The sequence below is a fragment of the Drosophila ficusphila genome, unplaced genomic scaffold (assembly GCF_018152265.1).
Source record: "Drosophila ficusphila isolate 14025-0441.05 unplaced genomic scaffold, ASM1815226v1 contig_791, whole genome shotgun sequence".
In the NCBI taxonomy this organism is placed as follows: Eukaryota; Metazoa; Arthropoda; class Insecta; order Diptera; family Drosophilidae; genus Drosophila; species Drosophila ficusphila.
In genome coordinates, this window is record NW_025064737.1 from 13,448,557 (window position 1) to 13,470,460 (window position 21,904).

The following is a 21,904-nucleotide window of genomic DNA, read 5'->3' on the forward strand; positions in this document are numbered from 1 at the left end:
GTTGATATAGTTCAATAACTACCACATCTTTAATAACCAATTAAAAGATTACATTTCTAGGTATTTTGTCAATGATTGATTTATTGTTTTGAAAATGAACGTTTTTTTTTAAATACTGTGAGAAAACACAGGGTTCTTTGGGATTTCATAAAAAAAAAAAATATTTCTCTAGCTCGTAACTTTAACACGAACATTCGAACCTGCAATAAATGTCACTAAAATCAGTTTTTGTGCATTAGTCACTCGCACAGGAAACTTGTTATCAAATCGAACCATGTTTCCATTATCAATCAGCTAAATGGATAATTGCTAATTTATAGAGGTGTAATTTCTGTTTTTCCCCTATCTTTATTTTTACTTGTTCGGCATGTGATTGCTTTATAATGGCCATTAGATGAGTACAAATTTAATGTGATTCGTGGGCGAAAGACCACTTCCCCATTGGACATTCCTACAGTTCTTGTTTGTCCAGCCAGGCGTCCACTCCCTCCAGATTTTCGGCCAGCCAAACGATGTTGTTCTTGACAGTCTCCAAAGCCCTCACTCGGGCAGCAGTTCCGGCTCCAGCCTCCGGATACTTGGCGAAGAACTGCTCCATCTCCTCCAGCTTGGTTTGGGTGCTGAATCTGGCAGTGATCGAGGGTATCAGGTTGCCCAGATAGCGCTCGTTCAGACCAAATCGATCCACTAATCGCTGCCAGTTCTCACGAACGTAGTCCCACACCAAGGACTCTCCCGCAGGATTCGCGGAGATGTAGGTCAAGCAGGTGAAGTAGTCCTGACCCCTCACGTACGTCTCGTTCCAGGCGAGGTCAATGTACCGCTTAAGAATCCAAGGAGTTTGCACGGCAGACAGGCCGTACATCAACTTGGACTTCTCACTGGCATCGGATTCGTTGACGAAGAGCTCCCACACCACGTCCCAAACCTCCTGCTCTCCAACGGATTGGATTCCATAGTAGTAGACGGTCTCACGCACATCGGCATTGGGACGATCCTCTGGTTTGGCCAGCCAATTGCTGAACTGCTGTCCAGCCTCAGAGAGACAGGACTCCAAGCCAAGGGAACAGGCGGCACTCAAAGCGGTGACCCGAAGGCGACTGGGGATAAAAAGAAGTGTTGCATAAGAAATTATAAAGAAATTAAAAATCGTAATCATTAAAAAGATGTTATAAAGATGTCACACCAAATAATTATTATATTTGATCATCTTAATCATAAAATTGATACCTTTAAAATTTTCCTATAAATATTTCATCCAACTTACTTATCCAGATGATCCTCCCCAACCGTCCACGTTAAAGCCGTGTAAATGGGTTCAATCAAGGCCGTGGCGTACTTCTTGTACTTGGCATAACTAGTGGTGTAGTAGAGGGTCCTCTTCAGGGAAGTGAGTCGGGAAGCAGCCACGCTCCAGGGAACGTAGTCGGCCTCCTTGGCCAGATACCTGGTCAACTCGAAGGCGGTTTCGTATGGCAACTGAGTGGAATCGGCCAGGGCAAAGGCGTCGTTGAGGAGGGAGGCACGATCTCCGGCACTGAATGAACTTGGTTCAGCCACCAACTGATCGGCCAGATCTTTCCACTGATCGGCGGCGTAATTAACCCGATAGTAGCCCACCTGATCGGCGTTGAACTTAATCCACTGAACCGCCGCGGGAAGGGTTACAGTGACTGCAAAAAAAAAGGAAACAAATTTAGAGATCAGCAATCGGGGGAGTCGTGGATCTGAATACAGATGGCACTACTTACTTTCGCTCTGGCTGTGATAAAACCAGGCCCGTTGCACCTCCGATTGCGAGCTGGTGGTGTATGTGATGGGGATCGACCAGCGGTAGCTACACAGTTAATTTATGTGCGAAATTCGCAATCAGATAACAGAAAGGCAATAAGTTCTGCGCTCACTCACTTGAATTCCGAGGGCTCGTGATCGGCGTCATAGTCATTCGGGTTGGACAAGAAGCGCTTCTGCGTCAATTTGTATTCCGTATCGGAGACCTTCTCAATCGTGACCACCGGCAGACCCATCTTCAAAAACCAGAAAGGGACAACAAAAAATTGGGTTGAAATATTTGCAAATTTCGGGATAGAAACAATCGGTTTACCTGAACCGTCCAAGTTAGCATAATATCTGTGACATTGTAGCCCAGTTCCAGTTTGTCGATCTCTGTGAAAAAGTTACTGGTTTCCGCGGTGGAGTACTTATACTCATTCAGATAGTTGGTAACCGCCTGACGGAAAGTGGTCTCCCCCAGGAAATCCTCCAACATTCTCACGAGGGAGGATCCCTTGGAGTAGGTGATGGTATCGAAGATCTCAGTGATCTGATCGGGATTCTCGACGGTCTGGATGATTGGGTGAGAACCTAGAGTTCCATCCAAGGTGAGAACTGCATGCAGGGTGCTCACAATAAATTGGTCACGCTTTATAATTAGAAATTTTAAATTGAATAACGGTTTTATTTCTATATCCTTGCATCACTTGCCATTTTCCATTCTGGGTAAACGGCATCAACTCCGAGATACTCGATAAAGCTGGCAAATCCCTCATTTAGCCACAGATCGTTCCACCAGTTCATGGTTACTTAAAAAATAGTTTATTGTTAGTATTGTACAATAATTGTATTGTATTAGCAAATTTAGATTTATAATGCAAAGGTCTAATAAATTGTGCAATAAGCACAAGCTCGTAAACTTGTCAAAATCATAACGTATATTGAGTGATCATTTTGATTTATGGCTGAGAGGGTATTAAATAGTAGACTTGCAAATATACGTTTTTTCCCAAGTTATTTATTACACTGCGAACCTTTTTTTTTTGAATATCATAGGCAAGTGATTCAAGTTTAAAATTGCACAGTAAATAGACAGTAAAAAGTTTTACTGGGGTTTTTGAAGAGACATTTCTTCCAAGTTATTTATGAACAATTTGCAGCAACCTAAGTTGAAAAGATTGTTGATAATTGTTGAGTTAGCAACATTGTTGTTGATTGATGTTGACTTTGCAAACCCAGTAGAGCACATTTTTTAGTTCGTTATTATATACTTTAATAAGTGGTTTGGATTTTAATAATTATACCCCGTGTTTTAGTTGCAATTACTGAATATAGTCATATTTTACTCACCCAAATTTCCGAACCACATGTGAGCAAATTCGTGGGCAATCACGCTGGCGATGCGCTGTTTGTTGGTCGCCGAACTGGTTTCCTCGTCGTACAATAGCGACGTTTCCCTGTAGGTGACCAGTCCCCAGTGCTCCATAGCTCCGGAGACGAAGTCGGGAATGGCGGCCATGTCGAGTTTGGGCAGCGGATAAGCGATTTGGAAGTAGTCGATGTAGTACTCGATGACTCCCTTGCCAATCACCACAGCCAGATCCGTTTTATCCAGCTGCTCTGGGGTGGCATAAACACTCATGGTGAAGGTCTCCCCGATTCCCTTGGTGTCGATGTCCACCTGCTTGGCCTGGAAGTCGGAGACGATGAAGCAGGCCAAGTAGGTGCTCATGGGCACGCTCTTCGCGAAGGTGACCTCCTGGAAGGCTCCCTGAGGGACAGTCGACTCCACGTTCATGTTGGACAGGGCGTGGTAATCCTCCTCGGAAGGATGCACCAGGGTGATGGTGAACTCTGCCTTTAGAGCAGGCTCATCGAAGCAGGGAAACGCCTGGCGAGCGTAGGTGGGTTCAAACTTGGAGGTGGCAATCCACTTGCGAGTTTCATCCTCCTTCACATACGAAGAACTGTACAGGCCCACGATTTTGTTGGCCATGGATCCCTCGAATCCCAGATGCAGCCTTATTTCTCTGCCCTGAGTTAGGGGTTCGCTCAGCTGGAATGTGAGGAACTCCCTCACATCATCGAAGGACGTTTCCAGGACCTGCAGAGTATCACTTCCCGTGTTCATAACAGCAACACTCGAAATATTCAAGTTGAGGGAGTGCAACACTATCTTATCGGTGGCTTCTGCAACAGTAATGGTAATCGTTTCCTGGCCACTGAATTCACCAGTTTCTATGTTGGGAAACAGATACAGATCGTAGTGGGTGGGTATCAGATTGCCGGGCAGTCGGTAGTCGATCTTCTCCGCCGGAGAAGCAGTGGTTCCTGGTTCACTTGTGGTTCCCGGTGAGGCAGTTGGAGCGGGAGAGGCTGTGGATCCTGGAGAGGCAGTTGGATCGGGAGAAGCTGTAGTTCCTGGAGAGGCAGTTGATCCTGGAGAGGCCGTGGGATCCGGACTGCTAGTGCTGCCAGGATTCGCAGTGCTCCCAGTCGTCGGAGCAGCCGTTGTGGTAAACCCCGCCTCCAGAAGATCCAGCTTCTCCTGGGCATCGCGAAGATCGCTCTTAAGATTCGCCTTCTGGACGGCCAGGACGATGGTCGAAACGGTGAAGGCTGTGAGGGCCAGGCCCAAGCCAATGGCTACCAACTTCGCGGTGACAATCATGGCCACGTTAATCCAGCACGCGCGGAGTCCAAAGCGAAACTGAGCGATTCCAAAGCTAAAACAGCAAAATGTTGATTGCACCTCAAGTGGGACCCTATATCTTAATTGGTTGACTGCTAATCTAATCGCAACTCGATGAGCCGCTTGAACGGTATTAGCCGGAACATATGTACATATGAAGCGAGTGCGCCGGCTGACAATCGCCCGAATTTATGAGCCCCGTGTCATGGCGCTTTGATTAAACTTAGAAATGCCAAAGATCTGGCGCGTTTTTCCTCGCCGGGTCGGAATTCCAAGCTGACTGCTGAGCCCCGAGGAACTCCCGGTGTCAAGGCCCATATGTGTTCCTTGTTCGTATCCCTCGGTTGCTCAGGCTTACGAGACCAATTGAGCAATTTTTTTACTACCTGCGATATATCTTTCCCTTTCTGGTTCTGTTTTACCCGGCGCTTAGGTCCTAAAAAACCCTTTTCCGGTGCTGTGCGCGTACGAGACTTTCGACCTAATTAGAGAATCGGTATTTTCATTGTGTTAAAACCCAAACATCGAAATTTCCGCACACGTTTTCGCAACGCCTGGAATCGGAGTACCTATAATGACTTTGGAAAAAAGGGAAGTTTCCCATAAAAGTTGTTGGTTTTCACTTTTATTGATCTACAAGCGGTTCGTAAACTTATAAAATGTACATTTACATTATCTTTGAAGTGCTGATGAGTTATCATTGTCAAGTGATTATTTTCAGGGTCGAGATAGGCTACCTTTTCTTTTCATTTACTATCTTTATATCAGAAAAAACATTGATTTTTGTATTGATAACTTATATTTAATAAGTGTGAGCACGTGTATGTTTTCATTGGTTTTATAACTGAGTTATTTAAAGTTCTACATACTTTAAAATCTAAACTCAAAAAAAGTGTGTAATGCTCCTGGTGAGCATACCTATCTTCCCCTTAAATAAAATCCCCAAATATTCCAAGGACTACAAATAGAAACTCCGCTTATCAATATCTGGATATTTATACCCAACGCTTTCGAAGATAATGTATCTTAATCCGTGGCATTAACTTCGGCTGAGAACGGCAACAATGCCGGCTCTTTCCGCCGGCTCACCACAAATTAATTTCCCAGCTTAGATTTACTGTTTGTCATATGTTTTGTTATATAATTGGCTTGCCCGGTCGAAAACCCAAACAAACCCGCGTCCGCATCGGACATTGATGTTGTGCAGTGGGTGGCCGGGAAAGTCCTGCCGATCTGAATGGACTCCGCCGGGATTCATTCATGAGCAGGATCTACCTGCCTAAGCGTGGGAAAGTTGAGAGCGGCGGCCGAAAAGGAGAAGGATCCTCCGCAGGGCGAAGGCAGGTAGTCGCAGGAAACTGGGCTGCTCCGCAATTGCGTCGCGGGCTGCCAGTGGGTTTTATTCCCGATGCCTGTGATGCCGGGAGTTCCAACGACCCCCTGCCCATGTAAAATTTCCAAGTGGAAAACGGCAAATTTCCGGTTTTTTGAACCAGGCCAGAATTTCCCACGGGCCGGCCCCAGGAGGGCGCCCTAATCGCCGGGATATATAAGTGTGCTCTCCGCTCTCCTCACCATTCAGTCGAGCCAACGACATCGAACAGACAACATCACAAATTATACACAACAAGAGATCATACAACATGCTCTTTGCCATCACTTTACTACTCGGTGTTTCGAGCACCTTTGCCGGAGTCATGGAGCCCATGGGTTACTACCAGTACACCCAGTTCCAGGCTCCACTCTCCTGGGAGGACATCACCGAAAAGGGTCATCAGCAGGCCTTGGAAAGCTGCCAGCGGAGTTTCCAGTGGCAGCGATGGAACTGCCCCAGTCAGGATTTCTTCAAGAGGAACTTAAAGCCAGAGGAAACCTCACCGAATCGAGAGGATGTCTACGTGGCCGTCATCTCCATGGCAGCCATTGTTCACACCTTGACCAAGGATTGTGCGAATGGAGTGATCGCAGGATGCGGATGCACTGAGAATGCACTCAATGTTCCCTGTGCCCATGAGCCCGCAAAAGCACTGGAGCAATACGAAAAGCGATTTGGATCGGGATCAGGAGCAACTGCCCACAATCGTCGGGTGGTTGGAGCTCTTCTCCAGAGATCCCTGGAGCAGGAGTGCCGATGCAAGCAACCAGGACCGGGAAAATGCCTCGAGGAGGAGTGCGTGGCTGTACTGAAGCCCTTTGAAGCCATCGCCCAGGATATCCTGCAAATGTACGACGATGCCATTCAGTTGGACAGTGCCAGCAGCAATCTGAAGATCATGTGGGAGAACATTCCCTTGGATTCCCTGGTCTTCATGCAGGACTCGCCCAACTACTGCGAACCCGACGCCCAGGGTCTGTGGAAGGGAACTCGTGGTCGCCAGTGCTCCAAAGATGGTAGTGGTTCCCTCGAGGAGCGCCTCTCCTGCCAGCAATTGTGCCGAGTCTGCGGCTATCGTGTGCGATCCCAGCACGTGAGAACCGAGCGGAGGTGCAACTGCAAGCTGGTCTGGGGATTCCGACTCCAGTGCCAAGTGTGCGTCCAGCTGGAAAGGCAGTACTCCTGCTACTAAGAGGAGGCTTTAACGATTGGAAAAGTTATCCAGGACTGGGGCGCTGGTCGAGCCCCGTTAAGAATCTTTAGCTTAAGTTAATTTATTTGATCCCACCGCTAATTTATTGCCACAACAAATGCTATCAATAAACACATAACTTTTATATAAAATTCTGCAATCACTTTTCTTTTGGTTTATCGGTGATCGCTTATGTATTAAGAGATAAAGAAATGTTCTGACTTTCATTCATAAATCTACTATAACATAAGTTTAACGTTCCAAAATATAGAATTGAATCTTGAGCATTTCATTAAAACCAGATCTTAAATCGATCCAAAGGAAAAGCCAGTTAATCAACCCGATTTGTGTGTATGTTTATTGCGAAGCACTAAAAGCCTACAACCCAAACTTAAAGCAAGGTGAGATGGTCTAGCTGATCCAGGTGGTGGGCTTGCCCTCCACTCTGTACCCATTGTAGGCGGCAGCCGCCGAGGAGGCAGCGGCGGCCAGCTCGGACCTCCGACTGGGTTCGCCGGCCCAATAGGAGGGCACCTCGTAGCTCTGGACCGTCTTGTTGCCGTTCTTGATGGCCGAGATGATCAGCAGGAAGATGGCCAGCTTGCCCACCAGAATCGATTTGACCAGCAGCAGCTTCAGTTTGGTGACCAAAAAGGGAACAATGGCCGATTGGATGAGGAAGGGGAGGATGAAGAGTGGAAGGACTTTGGTGATCATGTCGTACTTCTTGCCGCGACCTAGAGAATATTTTAGTGGGTGATTTAGTTTATATTTAATGTACTTTAATAACTACTGAACCCACCTTCTTCACTATTATCTAAGTTTAGCCAGCGAGCAGCTATAATCTCCTTCAGATTCTGGCCATCCAACTTCACATGCACAATATCATTGCTCATATCCAGACTCACATTCAGTCCAGGACCCACTTGATACCGCTCAATGCCCTCATTTCCCGCGGAAAGATCTGGCTGACCCGTTTCGGACTCCACATCCTCCCTTCGCTTGTTGCGATCCTTGCGCTTTCGTTTGCGTCGCTTCTTGGCAGCCAAAGAGTCACTGTCGTCGTAATTGGGCGACTCCGTTTGAGTCTCCATCAAAGCCTCCGCCTGGGCATCTTGTCGGATTTCCTGGGCCAGCGAATCCTTGGGATCCAGCTGCTCGGGATCCACCGACTCGGGAGCCTCATTCTCCACCATTTGAGGAGCACTCACGCGATCTCGCAGGCGTTTCTTGTACTCACTGGTGGTCTTGTTGCCCAGATAGGTGCTCTTGTAGTTCTTGTAGATGCCCATGTAGATGTGGGAGTTCTTTCGCAGTGTCTGCTTGTCCTCCGGCTCGTAGCTGCTGGCCAGTCCTCGAGCTGCCTCCGGACTAACTGTCGAGGTCTCCTGCTGGCCATCGGCATCGCTGTCCTGGCCCAAACTCAAAGCCAGCGAGCTGCAGAGCAGTACGCTCAGTAAAAGGAATCGCACCAGATCGCTCATCTCAGCATTTCAGTGTCTCGTCTGCTCGAAGTATCTGAATCGGCGTGCTGCCACTGCAATGACCAGACGCAAAATGTGGCACGATCGGCGGCGGCCAAGCGTTTTATCAACTCCGAAGAAAGCGCGAAGAAAACGCGACTGAGAAGCCGCCGCAAATCCAAAGCTAGCTGCATTCTGAGGCTGGAATTGGCATCGGAATTGAGCACAGACAACTGGCAGAGACCAAGAAGTTGCCGCTGCAGCGGCAACCTGTCGCCGGTGTTGCAGTGCAGTGTTGCAGCTTTGCAGGTTGCAACTGGCAAGCTGGCAACTGGCCGCTAGAACACGATTCTTGCACTGGATCCTCTTCAATTAAGTTGCCAGCCGACCAGGTCGACGTCTGTGTTAGAAGCCATCGGAGAAAAAAAAAAAATATCTGGAGTAGGCCTGCAATTTCTCAGTGATCTCGCTCATTGATTTCTTTTAGCTTTAATTGCCCCTCCGCTCCCCTGCATCACCTCTAGTGGTATTTACGTTGGCCATAAATTATGTTGGCCGTCTAAGTAGCCTGCTAACGGTTCCCGTCTCCATTCTTTACCCCACAGACTTCAACTCAGATTCAGATTCGGATTCAGACGCCTTCAATTAACGCTGACGGCCATCGCATGGGAAAGTTGTTGACAAAACTGGGGGAGATCGCTCTGGAAATCCAGAGTAGAAAGTAAATTCTATCCATCGGCAGTGGCGAAAAATCCGCAATACATATTTGGTCTCCTAATTTACTTTCACACAATTAGCCAGCAAAAACTCCAGTTAGCCGTAGGGAAATCTTTATGTGGATCGATTGCGGTAGCAAGGCTTTTATTTCCCCAATAACGTGGACGTCGATATTTTATTTCCACAATATCACGGTTCGATAACAAGTAGCACACACCAGCTAATCTTATCTTTTGTCAATAAAAAAGTCGGCTAATCCGTTACGAATAAAAGTCCAAACATGCCAAATTAAATGCAAGGAATATGGTATCACGTAATTGCTTAGTCACAATCTAAATCTTGATTTTCAAGAACAAAAATTTGTTCTATATCATTTTGAAAAAAGGAAAAGAAAACGATCTTATACAACTTATAGAAAACTTATATTAATGTCGCTGCCTTGCAAACAGCTTAAAACATAGCCACTAGCCATTTGCATTTTCATTTATTTCCGTCAATGAAAGTGAATTGCAATGCAGAGGGCGTGGATGAACGCACATTCATTAATGAAAATCCGTTACTCAGGTGGGGAGTGAAACATAGTTGCGGTTTTGTTAATACAAGTATAGATTGTACATTAAAATGCAGTACCTCATTGTTAATTAGCTGATAAATCATTATCGGCCAGCGACGAAAAATGAAAGCGAATCGAAGTGATCGATTCGAAGTGACGATGACTTGGGCGCTGCCCTCAATATAGACACGCGTCGTGAAAGAATGCCCATGTCCAAGTTCCATGCCCAAGTTCCTATGCAGCACACCCCCAAATGCGATGGGCCCCAAAAAGGGCCCTTGGCGGCAGTGAAAATAATGACAGACTGCATGCATATTCAAAGGAGTGCACGAAAAAAAATTAATATACAAATTAAATATACCTGTCACATTAAAATCTTAAAACTGAACTACATAGTAAAAGCAGATTTTTGTTAGGTTTCGTAGTTCAAAAATGCACAAAAAATCTTTAATTTCAATGAGCAACGTTTTTTTCTATGTTTATTTCCAACAAAAACATTTTTGACAAGAATAAAAAAATTTTTTTTTCTTAGTTTTCCAAAAAATTAAAATCGACACAAAAATGTTATAAGGGGTTACAAAATTTTCAAAAAAATAAAAATGTTTTTTTTTTCATTTTTAATTAAAATGGATTCGACTACAATGAATATTGAAGATAAAGCATTCCACATTGAAATATAATGTTTTTTTTTTTTTTATTTTATGGAGGTTTTAGCGTTATAAATGTAAAAAATTATATTGTAAAAAGTTTTTTTTTGGTTTTTAGTAATAAACAACTTATAAGTAAATTATAAAAAAATTGCTGCACATATTTACTATCAAAAACCAAATGCTCTGGAAAAAATTGGTTTTCTGAATAGAAGAACAAACTATTTTACATCGATTTCCTAAAGTGTACCGGCATCTTTGAGTCGGGGGCTGTCTGGTGGCACTCTTAGTCGTATGGCAGCGGCACGATTTGCTTGTTTTGGCGCACGTTCGTGCTACGCTGCGGCTGCGCGATGTCCGGCTGCCGAATTTCAAGTAGCCGCCCAGTGTGACGGCCAAGACCCTCCTCGATAAAAGCCAATGTCAATGTGAGCCCTCCATTCAATTGTTAGCCAGTGCCGGAGTCGAGCAGTGCAGTGTCAAACGGATTACCAGATACTCACCCCCAAGGAATCAAATCAAATCGAAATGGCCGCCAACCAAAAGATTGTTTTTGCCCTCGTGTGCCTCGTTTTGGCCTGTGATTTGGTGATGGGTCAGCAGCAGGCGGCCAACAGCTCCGATGCGGCCACGGATGTGGAGGGTTAGTGCAAAAATATACAACATTTTTTAAACAAGTTTTGTGTTTGAAGTTCTATAAATTATAATATTTGTGGTTGGTGCTCGTGGTAAACTAAAAACATTAGTTCAATCATTTCTATAAAATAATACAAGTTACTTAAGTGGAATTTGTATTTTATAATATATGCAATCGATATATTCTCTTTCATTATACTGTTTTCTATTTATTAAATCATAATGTTTTTTTATATTCTGTTTTTTTCCCACAGAAAGCCGTACTTTTGGCCATCACTTCCTGCGTCGCATCAGCTTCGCCTTGGTGCCCGGCGCCTTCGTAGTGGGTGTGATTACCACCCTCCTGGCGGCCTTGACCGTGGTCTCCATCAAGGGATTGGGCGTGGGAGTCATCCTGCTGGTGCTGGCTATCGGCCAGATGCTCTCCCGTGCGCTTCCCGTCCAGGCAGCCGCTGCCTACGCTGCTGCTCCCGTTCCCGTCCAGGCTCCAGTGCCCGTGGTCTACTCCCATTCGCACACCCAGCAGCCCGTCTGGTTGGAGAAGGAGTGGTAATAAGATCAATCGATTAAGAAAGGATTTTACGATGAAAGAGGGATAACGGCGAGCTGGTAGCAGGCCAGGATTCAAATTTACCTCAGCCTCAGCGAGCATGCAACCAAATAATAATTTAAGTCTAGTTTAAATTATTTATTTAACTTATTTATTTATTACAAGTCAAGGATGGCAAAGTCAATCAGCAGAGAATCTTTGTTGTAGAATAATAATGAAGATTAGTCTGCTGAATGAAAAGAACAATCTAAATCAACAAACTTTCATCAACAGATTGTTGATCTTAGTAAGAATTTCCAATGAAAAAGGTTTTACAAAAAATAAAAGCATTGAAAAAATATTTATATATATCAGGTATTTTAGTAGCAAATCAATAATCGAAATTTCCTGCTGACAGCGCCCATGGATTTGATTCGATTGCGTATGTTTTTCTGCAGCTTTCATGGAAAGTGAAATTTCTATCTCATTATGAATTCGACGGAGGGCGTTCGTGATTTACGGTTCTTTTAACTGCTCTTCCGCCATGTGGCTCGTATAGAAAGTCAATTGATACTCCCAGTTCCAAAATAATCGAAATGGGTCACAGTTAGTCGAAATACCAACACCGACAATTGTCTGGGGTCCGGATTTCTCCTCGACTAAACTCATACTCATTATGGCAAGCGACTAATTAATTAACTCTCACTTGATCCATCGATATTTAATTCAAAGCGTATCGATTTTCTAACGATCTAGCCGCTCAATCATCTCGAATCCGGATTTAATTGCTCCACTTAATGGCGATTTTTGCCGTTTTGCACTCTGTCAACAGAGAAATTCAAGTAATGTTTGCGCATTAGAAAAATTATAATAATAATGATAAAATAGTAGAGAAGAAGAACCAACTATTTAAGGGCCATACTTTATTTCCTTTCTCAAAACAGAATATTATTTACGTAATATTCTGTTCTATTCTAATAATCAAGTTCTTTGAAATACATGATTATATTTCAATGGTATTTAAACTGTTGGCAATTATTTACATTGATGCTTCATAAATATTAAACAAAGTGTTTTGCTGTTACTTATTTGTTATGAAGTGTGAAACTATAGCATGTTCAACCGACACCTTGGGGCAGCGTTGAGTTACTTTTACTTGCAGACGCACTGGTGACACAGTTAACGCGAATGAAATACGAGCCAAGTGCGCCAGATTCTTGGCTAGAAAGAACCGATTCTGCCAGAGATAAGATGCACGCAGATGGTTCAGAATTTCGGCTGTTAACAATCGAATGTATCGGCCATAAGTCAGGCAAGTGGGGCAACTAGCAAGTCGCAAGTGGCAAGTGGCAAGTAGCGAGTAGCAAGTAGCATGTGGCAAGTGGCAAGTAAGACCAACTGCCGTCTGACCCGCTAAACTAAATCTAAGAGCCAGCCAAGCGTTGGCGATCGCAAACCAGTTGGCCTGGCCAGAGGAAAGTAGTGTCCGAGAATCGGCATTCGGCACTCGGACGGCAGGCAGACAATCGGGCTAGGATGGCAGCTGCTCTTGGCCAAGATGTGCATTCAGTTTTCCACTGTCACTGCTGCGGTGCAGTTGTGTTGTGTTGACAGAAAAGAAAAGTACCCACATAATGCGAGTCAACTCAGCTAGATCCTTATCCTGGCACATCCTGCTTGGTCTTCTCCTGTGTCTCTCACTGAATTTCCACTCAACACTTGGCCAAGATGCAGTGACTCCTAGCGAAGACACGAACCCAACCACAGGTCGCAGTCATTCGGCGAATAGTGCGTCATACTTTAGGGCGTCGATTCCGATGCGGATCTACGAGTGCCTGCGTGAGTTCACCATGCTACACTGCACGAAATTGTACGTGCTGCAGAAGATGGAGGAAAGGCGCCAGATGCCCAACAGTGGCAATCTTACAAGGGACTTTGTGGACCAGTTCTTCGGCGAGGAGACCCAGATGGGCAGTCTCGTGGGCAAAAAGTACCAGAAAATGTCCGAGAAGGAACTCAACCAGCGGTTGGTGGTCAACTTCCAGCGGTTCTTCAAGCATCGCGATCTCAAAATGCACTTCCTGTCCGGAATGATGGTGAAAATCGTGCCCAGCAAGGATAATAAAATAAAGATTTCCCTCAAAAAGGGTGAGTATTATATTAGCAAAATAAGTAACAAAAAAAAACAATTACCGGAAACCAAATAAAACATGACTTATAAATAGTACTCAATTTAGTGGTTTCATCTACTACTAAATCTTGATTTGCTAAAGATAAACCATAAATGACTTAATCCCTTTTCAATTTACGCAAGCTTGAAATTAACTTTTTATTTTTGACCTTTCGAAATTCATTAGAACGTATGTGGTCATACATCTACTTCCACATTAAAATTCATTCACTTGATTTCTATAAGCAGCCATTAATTAACTTTCACACATTTTGATAATACTATATTAATGAAGCTTTTCTTATAACAAGTTTGGTTGGTTTAAAACTAAGCGTGGCTTTGATTATCTTGAAATATTCTATGCATGTCCCAAATAAGTGATTGGGAAGTCCAGGTTAGGAATTTCAATTGAATATATGTTAAAAATCTTTGCAGTCTGCTGTGGGTAATAATTTAGCTTGAATTCTTTTAAGAGTTATGTAACTTTAAATTTATGTATGATCATTTTCATTTTTAAAACAGCTCCCAAATCTCGGATGGGTCGTTCCAGAAGACGTGAAACGGAGGAGATGGATCTGAACCTGATGAACCTCCCATCAATTGGTGGCGGAGGTGCCAACAGCGGGAGTGTGGAGAACTACGAACCAGAGGCGGAGGGGGATTCCAAGCAGCAGGGGGCGTTGGGAGGGGGAGGGGGTGCGGCAGGGGGTGAGGGAGGCGGTGGGGTGCTGGGTAAACGAAAGAAGAAGAACTCGTACAAAGTCACCATGATGCAGGTGGCAGTGCCCATGCTGATCTTCCCCGTCGTTCTTTTGGGCAGCCTGCTTCCCTTCATCCTTCCAGCTCTCAAAATGGCCACCATCCTGTCGCTGGTAATGAACAACGGAGCCTTTATGGCGGCTCTACTGTACGCAGCAAGAACCCAGTTCAACACCCACGAGGAGCAGCACATCAGCTACAGTTAGCCGTCACTAATGTCCGTCCTTTATCCACTCTTATAATAAAAGCTTTCTCCTGCGTTTATTTTTACTATTTCTTTGAACCTTTCCAAAATCAGAGTCTTAAAATACTTTGCAAAATTGTACCCACAGGAAACTAATTACCGAGAAATTTTAATAGCGCAATTAACATCTCTGTTTACTGCTAGTTGAAAACTAAGTACGATAATTACATTTTCCTAATGTGTTAATGGTTTAAAAGGGCGAAATAAATTTCAAAGTGAGAATTTATCGCCTTCGAAAACACATAATTAAAACATTTAAAGTACGTAAAAGTATAAAATTCAAATTTCACGATTATTATAAGTGCATTTTAGTGGCTTGGTTTATTTAGCGTAAAGTCATAAAGTCATAACAACTCGTTCGCACCAGGCAAGTTTTTCATTACAAAGGTTTAAACTTATCACTAAAACTTCTTAATCTACAGCCAAAATATAAACCGTGTAAGAATCCACTTCTAACAATTTATAAAATACAAACTCTTTATTTTGAGAAATTTTGAAACCAATTTCCGACACCAAAAAGTTTCGTGTTTTACAAAACGTTTTTCCACAATAAATGCATAAATATCGTGTTTGTTTTTTTAGTTTTATATAATTTTTTTATAATTTTCAACAATAGTTGGACTGAAATGTACAATTTTAGACCTACATAACTAACACAATGTACACACACATAAAAGTCGATGCTTAAAGTAGATCTTAGTAGGTACGCTTAATTCTAGAACCTCTTGCGTAAATATACAATTATTAATATATAAAAATAGAGATAGGGATAGAAATAGAAATAGGGAGAGGCTGGCATATGTGTTCATTTTTCCCCGAACTACAAGTGCGCAGAGAATCAGGAATAAGGTAAGTTGCTGATTTTTGTTAACACTCCGTTGCTGCGAACGAGTTGCTTTGACTAATCTCGAATAGTTTTGAGTTGTTTTGTTGTATTTGGAATTGAAGCCATTGATATATAAGGTGTCCTTGCTGCCATCGCTTCGGGTCTCACGATCGGAATCCTCCCCCCGGGTTACCATATCCCCTCTTCGCTTTTCATAATGCAAACAGTGCGGAGAACGGGCAATTAATATAATTAAATACTGCAGACCCGATGTGGCAGCAAGAAGTGTTTTCGATTTGGGCGAATCCCGTTTGATCCCCGCTCCCCCTAATCCAACTTGCACTCGGACTCCTTGTTCACCACATTGGCCGACTTGCGGTCCTCCTCGCTAATGTCCTTGTCGTCCCATCCCCAGATAGCGTGCTCCTCCTTGTCGTGATCTAGGTGGGCCACCAGTTCACTGGTCGGGATGGGGCTGTTGTTGTTCGCATCCAACAAGGCGGCGATGTGGCTGCCATCGCCAGTGCGCAGCACTCGCTTGTAGACCATCTCCTGGGACACGGACTTCAGGTCGTAGGCTTGTCCTAAAAAAAGGAAATAAAGAACACAGAAGTCAGTAAGAGTTTTAGCACAAAGATAGCTCTATGAACCCACCAATCCTAGCCATCACATCGATGAAGGCCGTCGTCCAGTTGAAGCTGTAGGTTCCCAGCTCGGCTGCCTTGTAGTCCCAGGGGAAGACGTGGTGGTAGTTGTGCCATCCCTCACCGATTGTCAGAGTGGACACCAGCTTGTTGTTCATCGCACTCACGTTCACGTCGTAGGGCTTCATGCCGTAGAAGTGGGCGGCGCTGTTCACCAGCCAGGTGAAGTGGAGCGACAGGCAGAAGCGGAGCATCGAGCAGGTGAAGAAGCAAACTCGCAGCGAGCTGCCCATCACGTAGTAGGGGAAGATCATCGGAAGGGCGAAGCAGCAGATGGGCATCACAACGAAGTAGAGTCTGGGGGGAAAACATTACAAAATACAGATATTAGTAAATTTGAACAAAAGTAAATAAAACACAACTTCATTACTAAGGCATTCGTAACAAACAACTACGAGTAAAGGCTCACTCATCATTACACTACAATGCATTAAAAACTTAGCAGCATCAAAACTCCACGAAAATTCTAGAGATTTCAGGAAAATAGATTGTTATTAAGTAACTGGAAACTTGGGCAGTACTTGAAATTTCAATGTTACAAGTGCATCAATATGTAGGCAATATAATATGATAGTTACTTATGCATCTAAAGATATTTACCATCCCATTCAAGATATCTTAAATAAAACTAAGGTACAAATTTCTTAGAGAATCTTTGTACTCCTCTAACTTGGCACTATAATTGATCATATTATTGTATATAAAACAACTCACTTCTTCTGGAACATGACGACGGGATCCTGCTCGATGTCCTCCATGGAGATCTGCTTGCCCTTGGTGGTCACGTCGGGGTGCTTCTTGCACATCAGCCAGCCCATGTGGGCGAAGAAGAAGCCGCGCCGGGAGTTGTGGGGATCGGCGTGTGTGTCGGTGAACTTGTGGTGCACGCGGTGGTCGCGGGTCCACTCCCAGATGCTGTTCTGGAAGGCCAGCGACTGGCACAGCATCAAGAAGATCCTCAGGGGCAGCTTGGCCTTGTAGGCCTTGTGGGACCACAGGCGATGCACTCCAGCAGTGATGCCCAGACCTCCCAGGAACATGGTCACATAAACTAAAGATAACCTCGAGTTAGTAAGATATAGAGCATATAACCCACTTCATCCAAACTCACCAGGCAAAAGCTCCAAGTAGGCACTCTCCGCAAACACCAAGTAAAGTCCGTAAAGAGCCATCGAGTGGAGGATGACGAAGAGACCCACGTTTCGCCACACGATCTCCATTTCGTAGGGCTTGTTCTCCGGGGTTTTCACCTCCGTCTTCTTGGCTACCTTCTGCGTGGGCGTGGCCGCGGGGGCGGGGGCGGCAGAAGCGGCGGGTGTGGCGGCCATCTTGTTGTTGTTACCATCGGCAATCGCTGTCTCGGCCAATATGAAGGTGCTGCCTATTATGTTGGGCGACATCTGCAAAACGTAAGCGGAAAAGAGACATTCCCTAATTAGTATTTACGAATTGGTATTCAAAAGTTTTCTTCCTGATTTATGGCCTGTCGTACGGGACGCCTTTGTCGTCTCTATCGTGTGTGTCCCACTGAGATGCAAATCAATCGGTGTGGTGATGGGTGCTCCTCTATTCCCTCATTGAAATGCAGGACGGGCCGTGTGTCTCCAATGGCTCTCCATATGGAAGGCATCACCCCAGCTGCACGACTAATTATGGACCACAATTGAGGTGAGTGCCGAGCGGCGACCTTCGCCAGTTGGCCAGCTTCAATGGTACTCAAGCTGATACAAAGATAGCAAGCCGGAAGCGCAAAAAGAGAATTCCGAATAAAACGAAATCCGAAATCAAAACCAAAAACCAAACAACAAAATCCCCGCAGAAAAGCAATCAATAATTTTTTATGTTGTACACGCCGAATGGAATATTTGCATATCCATTCTTTACAAACACTGGTGACTCCATCAAAACCAGAAAGGTTTCTTCAAGAACCTTAAAAACTTTGCGGTCTAAAAATAAACCAAAAGGTTTAAAATATCTTTCAATTATGAAACATGTCGAAGATGTTCTTAAAATGACATTGGATGATATCTAACAAGATGATGAAATATATCTTTTGGCAGAAAGGGGAATGTACTTAGAGACATAATCTACATTTCAGGGATTTATTCGCGCAAAGGTTCACCGAAGTCACTAGCGATTTATGTAGACCATTGCGAATTTGAATAACTTTGTTGCTTAAGCAGAGCTGAATTAATTCATGAGCAGAGGCCAGGTCATCGAGTTCAGTGCGACACATTGCGCATACGCCTTGTGGGTCCATTTAATCGCACCACTCAATGCACTTTGAAGCCATGCAACTCGATTCTTTCTCCGCCACTCGGAAAATTGCGAGTGCTGATTGATGAGACATCGTTGGCAACAGAAGTAAAATAAAGTTGGCCAAACGACTGATCTTCAACTCTCTAGAATAGATAAATTAGACAACCGGTTGACCTCAGCGTGTATTGCATGTCTCGCACTGATCCAAAACAAAAAATTATTCTTACTGTCTGGGGGAGCTGCTAGCTTTGCGCATAGATTCGAAGCCATTAACTGGCCGCGGTTCAATGTCAAGTCGGTTGTTTTGAATTTTATTCGCCTGCTTAATTCAGGCTTTCGGACCTGGGTGATATGTAAACCACTGGAAATTAGAGCTACACGGCTGCTAATTCGTTATCAGCTATCGGGGAATGTAATTGACTTAACAATGGACAGCGAACTAATATCATGCAGGTGCCACGCGCGGACCGAATTAAACTAGTTTTTGCACGGGCCTTCTTCAGTTCGATTCCGAGTCGGAATCATCCTTACCGGAATATTAGCATAGTTAAGTAACCGCAGTAAATTTATGTATAGAACTGCTTTTGTTTCGGGTTCTCCGCCGCCAAAGTATCAAGGTTGTTGTTGCCAACAAGTTTTTGGTGGGTTTTCAGCTAAGCTTGGGTTTTGCTATTGGGTTTGGGTTCGTGCTGGATTCCTCTAGACGAACTCTGGTTTACCACGTCACAAATCAGTCAGCTTGGCACCGCAATAAATATAATGTGCTGCGAAAGCGTTTGGCTATGGGACCTGACTCAAATCTAATGCGGACCGTGATCGAATCCACGGGAGGAGCCGGAGCCCCATTGATCGATTCGATTCGGGTAGCGCACGCAGTTGGCTACGCTATTCGCATATCAAATTCCTAGAGACTGGAACCCAGAACAGAAACGGGGAACGTGACTTTGGTCTGGTTGGGGGCCTATAGTTCTCTGGCTTTCCAGCTAAACAGATCTCTGGACTTAATATGCTTATGGCCGCATTATGCGTGGCATCCATACTCATTATCGGCCACTTTGACGCATTCGCAATTAGCGATGTGCGGCTAAGAGCAAAGAAATTGAGTCGCCTGATAAGTTGGAGAATTCCATTCGGTCTATTTAAGGCTAGCATAATTGTTAAGTATTATGAGGGTTACGTGAGGCGTCACTACCTTCTTTTTTGGTCTTGCCTCAGACGCTCGAAAAATATTCTTTTCATAAATATATCGGAGAGCTATTTCCTATAGGTGAATCACATGGCCAATCGGCCATTGAAGTGCTGTCGATCGATGTTGAAATTCGGCCGAAACTTTTACGATAGTCTCGAGATGGCTTTGGTTTCCTGCTTGCCGACTTCCGCAAAGCCAAAGCATACAGGTTTCATTTTATAATCTTCATAGTCGAAGATTCATATTTATTTATATTTTATTTTGACTAACTCACACTCACCTTTAAGGATTGAGTTGCGAAATTCGAGTAGTGGAAAATCCAAGGGGAACACTCAAAATCCGCTGAGTTCGGTTCGCACTAGACAACACACTAGATCACTGTTAGCACGAGAGTTCGTTTCGAATGTCCTCGATAAGGACGATTCGTTGGGTAGTCGAGACTGCTATTTAGCGCTTTTTGTTTGTAGCCACTTCACACGGAGCACGTCCACGAGTCGCGATGAATGCACGGCGTATGAGGGATCGGAGCGAATGGCAGTGCTTTTTAAGCGCCTAGTTCAAAGAATTCGCACAGTACCGCGATCGATCGTTAGACGTCGAGACGCTGATCGAGTTGAGAGAGCAGCGGACGGATACAGTGCCTCAAAAGTAAAGCCACACCGAAATTTAAAGCGTCTCTCTGCGGCTTCAACGCCCCGACGCTTCTGCTTCGGTTCTTTTGGCTGTGACGATCGGTTCGGATCGGATCGTTTCAGATCGGATCGTATCGTATGGGATCGCGGATCGCGGATCTCGGATCTCGGATCTTGGGTCTTGGGTGTTGGATATCTCGGTTGTATGGGGGCCGGGGTCGCCTATGCCATATCTTTTCCATGTATGTGTTCCATAATATTCGGCGCGTGGCTGTTTGCTTTCAGCATTTTAGACTTTCCGATCAGTCTGCGTAGAATATTCAGATCACTTGCACTTTCAACTGAAGAGTATTACAAGCGGTGGGGAAATCCCCGGAGAAAAAAAAATCTGTTAACAGCCTCGCTCACGTACGCCTCTTCGCAAAGTGGAACTTCAACCTTTTTGGCCAAGTTTCATTTTTATTTCCATGGTTCAACGTAGGTCAGGCGGGCTAAAACTATCGGTCAAGTGAGCTCGTCACGTCCCTCCGCGATTTCTTTTGCATTTTCCCATTTTGTTTTTTGAGGTTTTGCACTGCCTGCTAATGAAGTGCTTGGGAAACATGTTTTTCGAATCGGCGTTATATAACGTTCTTAAGTCACTCCGGATCTGGGCCATATATAATGCGATGTATGTCAGATGCCAAACGGTTAACCAGTTTGCCACCTCGGCCTTGGGTCCATTTGCATATTCAGTTATTTTGACGAACTGGTCACAGATTCTAATTGGTTTTTTTCGGTTATCTTCAGACATTTTCCTGCCGCGTGTCTGAAGTTTAATTGCTATTTAGTCCGCCCAAATATTTGCCCAGAATACACATGAAATGGGCCAATAATGGCTCGATTCTTTGGTGGATTTGTGTAGACCTCGCTGGGCAAACAGCAATTACCGCGTCGCAGGCCAAGAAATAGAGGCCGAAAAAAATGCGTTTTGTTGACAGTTTTCGCGTCGTTGCGGTTTCCGATAATTGCCGGCTTTTCACACCGACGCCGCAAAGTTGAAATGAGTTGTAACTAATTTTGTTTAGTGGCGGCCACTAAAACTGTTTGCCATCTGCCGGCGTGCGGTGTCAAAAACCCCTCGAGGTTTTCTTGGCCCCTTGTGGCAACTTCGCCGAAGGTCATGTGGTTCATCTTGCCATCATGCAGCCTGCAATTGCATAGTGGTTACTCACTGGCTGAAAGCAAAGTCGGAGTTAACCGGTTTCGTGGCACGTTTTCAGTGATTCCCAACCCAGTTGGCATGTAATCGCACTACCCTCAAAAACTAAACAAACAAGCCACGATTTTATTGCTTTCGATTTCAATCAGCATAACTCCAGAGTTTATTGTCAACACGTGTGCGCTAAAGGGCCATTAAAACACCATATTTTCATGTCGATTTGTGAATGGTAAATCATTATTTATAGCAGATTAATTAATTCTATTAATTACATGAAAATATTTTAAGTACTTTAAGTAAAAAAAACCAATGTGCTGTACGCACCTTAACTAACAATTTCATG

At 44.5% G+C, this 21,904-nt stretch overlaps 6 protein-coding genes across 7 annotated transcripts; 3 read left to right on the forward strand and 3 right to left on the reverse strand.

The window, feature by feature from the left end:
• Positions 1 to 328: 328 nt before the first annotated feature.
• Positions 329 to 4,465, reverse strand: LOC108087067 (glutamyl aminopeptidase). The gene is made up of 7 exons (XM_017184241.2): positions 3,124 to 4,465; positions 2,485 to 2,582; positions 2,105 to 2,422; positions 1,909 to 2,027; positions 1,752 to 1,837; positions 1,268 to 1,673; positions 329 to 1,100 (listed from the first exon to the last, which is right to left on the reverse strand). Exons 1-7 carry the CDS (start codon positions 4,442 to 4,444, stop codon positions 452 to 454), a joined length of 2,997 nt encoding a protein of 998 aa, XP_017039730.2. The 5' UTR covers positions 4,445 to 4,465; the 3' UTR covers positions 329 to 451.
• A 1,593-nt stretch (positions 4,466 to 6,058) lies between these two features.
• Positions 6,059 to 7,152, forward strand: LOC108087110 (wnt inhibitor of Dorsal protein). Its single transcript, XM_017184292.1, has one exon. The coding sequence runs from the start codon at positions 6,109 to 6,111 to the stop codon at positions 7,030 to 7,032; it is 924 nt and encodes a 307-aa protein (XP_017039781.1). The 5' UTR covers positions 6,059 to 6,108; the 3' UTR covers positions 7,033 to 7,152.
• A 258-nt stretch (positions 7,153 to 7,410) lies between these two features.
• Positions 7,411 to 8,573, reverse strand: LOC108087114. The gene is made up of 2 exons (XM_017184296.2): positions 7,835 to 8,573; positions 7,411 to 7,769 (listed from the first exon to the last, which is right to left on the reverse strand). The coding sequence occupies exons 1-2, from the start codon at positions 8,514 to 8,516 to the stop codon at positions 7,444 to 7,446; spliced, it is 1,008 nt and encodes a 335-aa protein (XP_017039785.1). The 5' UTR covers positions 8,517 to 8,573; the 3' UTR covers positions 7,411 to 7,443.
• A 2,275-nt stretch (positions 8,574 to 10,848) lies between these two features.
• Positions 10,849 to 11,938, forward strand: LOC108087106 (protein apnoia). The gene is made up of 2 exons (XM_017184288.2): positions 10,849 to 11,055; positions 11,303 to 11,938. The coding sequence occupies exons 1-2, from the start codon at positions 10,941 to 10,943 to the stop codon at positions 11,599 to 11,601; spliced, it is 414 nt and encodes a 137-aa protein (XP_017039777.1). The 5' UTR covers positions 10,849 to 10,940; the 3' UTR covers positions 11,602 to 11,938.
• A 1,273-nt stretch (positions 11,939 to 13,211) lies between these two features.
• LOC108087318 lies at positions 13,212 to 15,319 on the forward strand. The gene is made up of 2 exons (XM_017184646.1): positions 13,212 to 13,725; positions 14,270 to 15,319. Exons 1-2 carry the CDS (start codon positions 13,212 to 13,214, stop codon positions 14,710 to 14,712), a joined length of 957 nt encoding a protein of 318 aa, XP_017040135.1. The 3' UTR covers positions 14,713 to 15,319.
• Positions 15,320 to 20,349, reverse strand: LOC108087317 (acyl-CoA Delta-9 desaturase). 2 transcript variants are annotated; one of them, XM_017184644.2, is made up of 5 exons: positions 20,009 to 20,349; positions 17,392 to 17,680; positions 16,995 to 17,331; positions 16,231 to 16,577; positions 15,320 to 16,160 (listed from the first exon to the last, which is right to left on the reverse strand). In XM_017184644.2, the coding sequence occupies exons 2-5, from the start codon at positions 17,678 to 17,680 to the stop codon at positions 15,904 to 15,906; spliced, it is 1,230 nt and encodes a 409-aa protein (XP_017040133.1). In that variant the 5' UTR covers positions 20,009 to 20,349; the 3' UTR covers positions 15,320 to 15,903. The 2 variants fall into 2 exon arrangements, with proteins under 2 accessions (XP_017040133.1, XP_017040134.1); XM_017184645.2 differs by lacking the exon at positions 20,009 to 20,349 and adding an exon at positions 19,071 to 19,332.
• Positions 20,350 to 21,904: the final 1,555 nt, after the last annotated feature.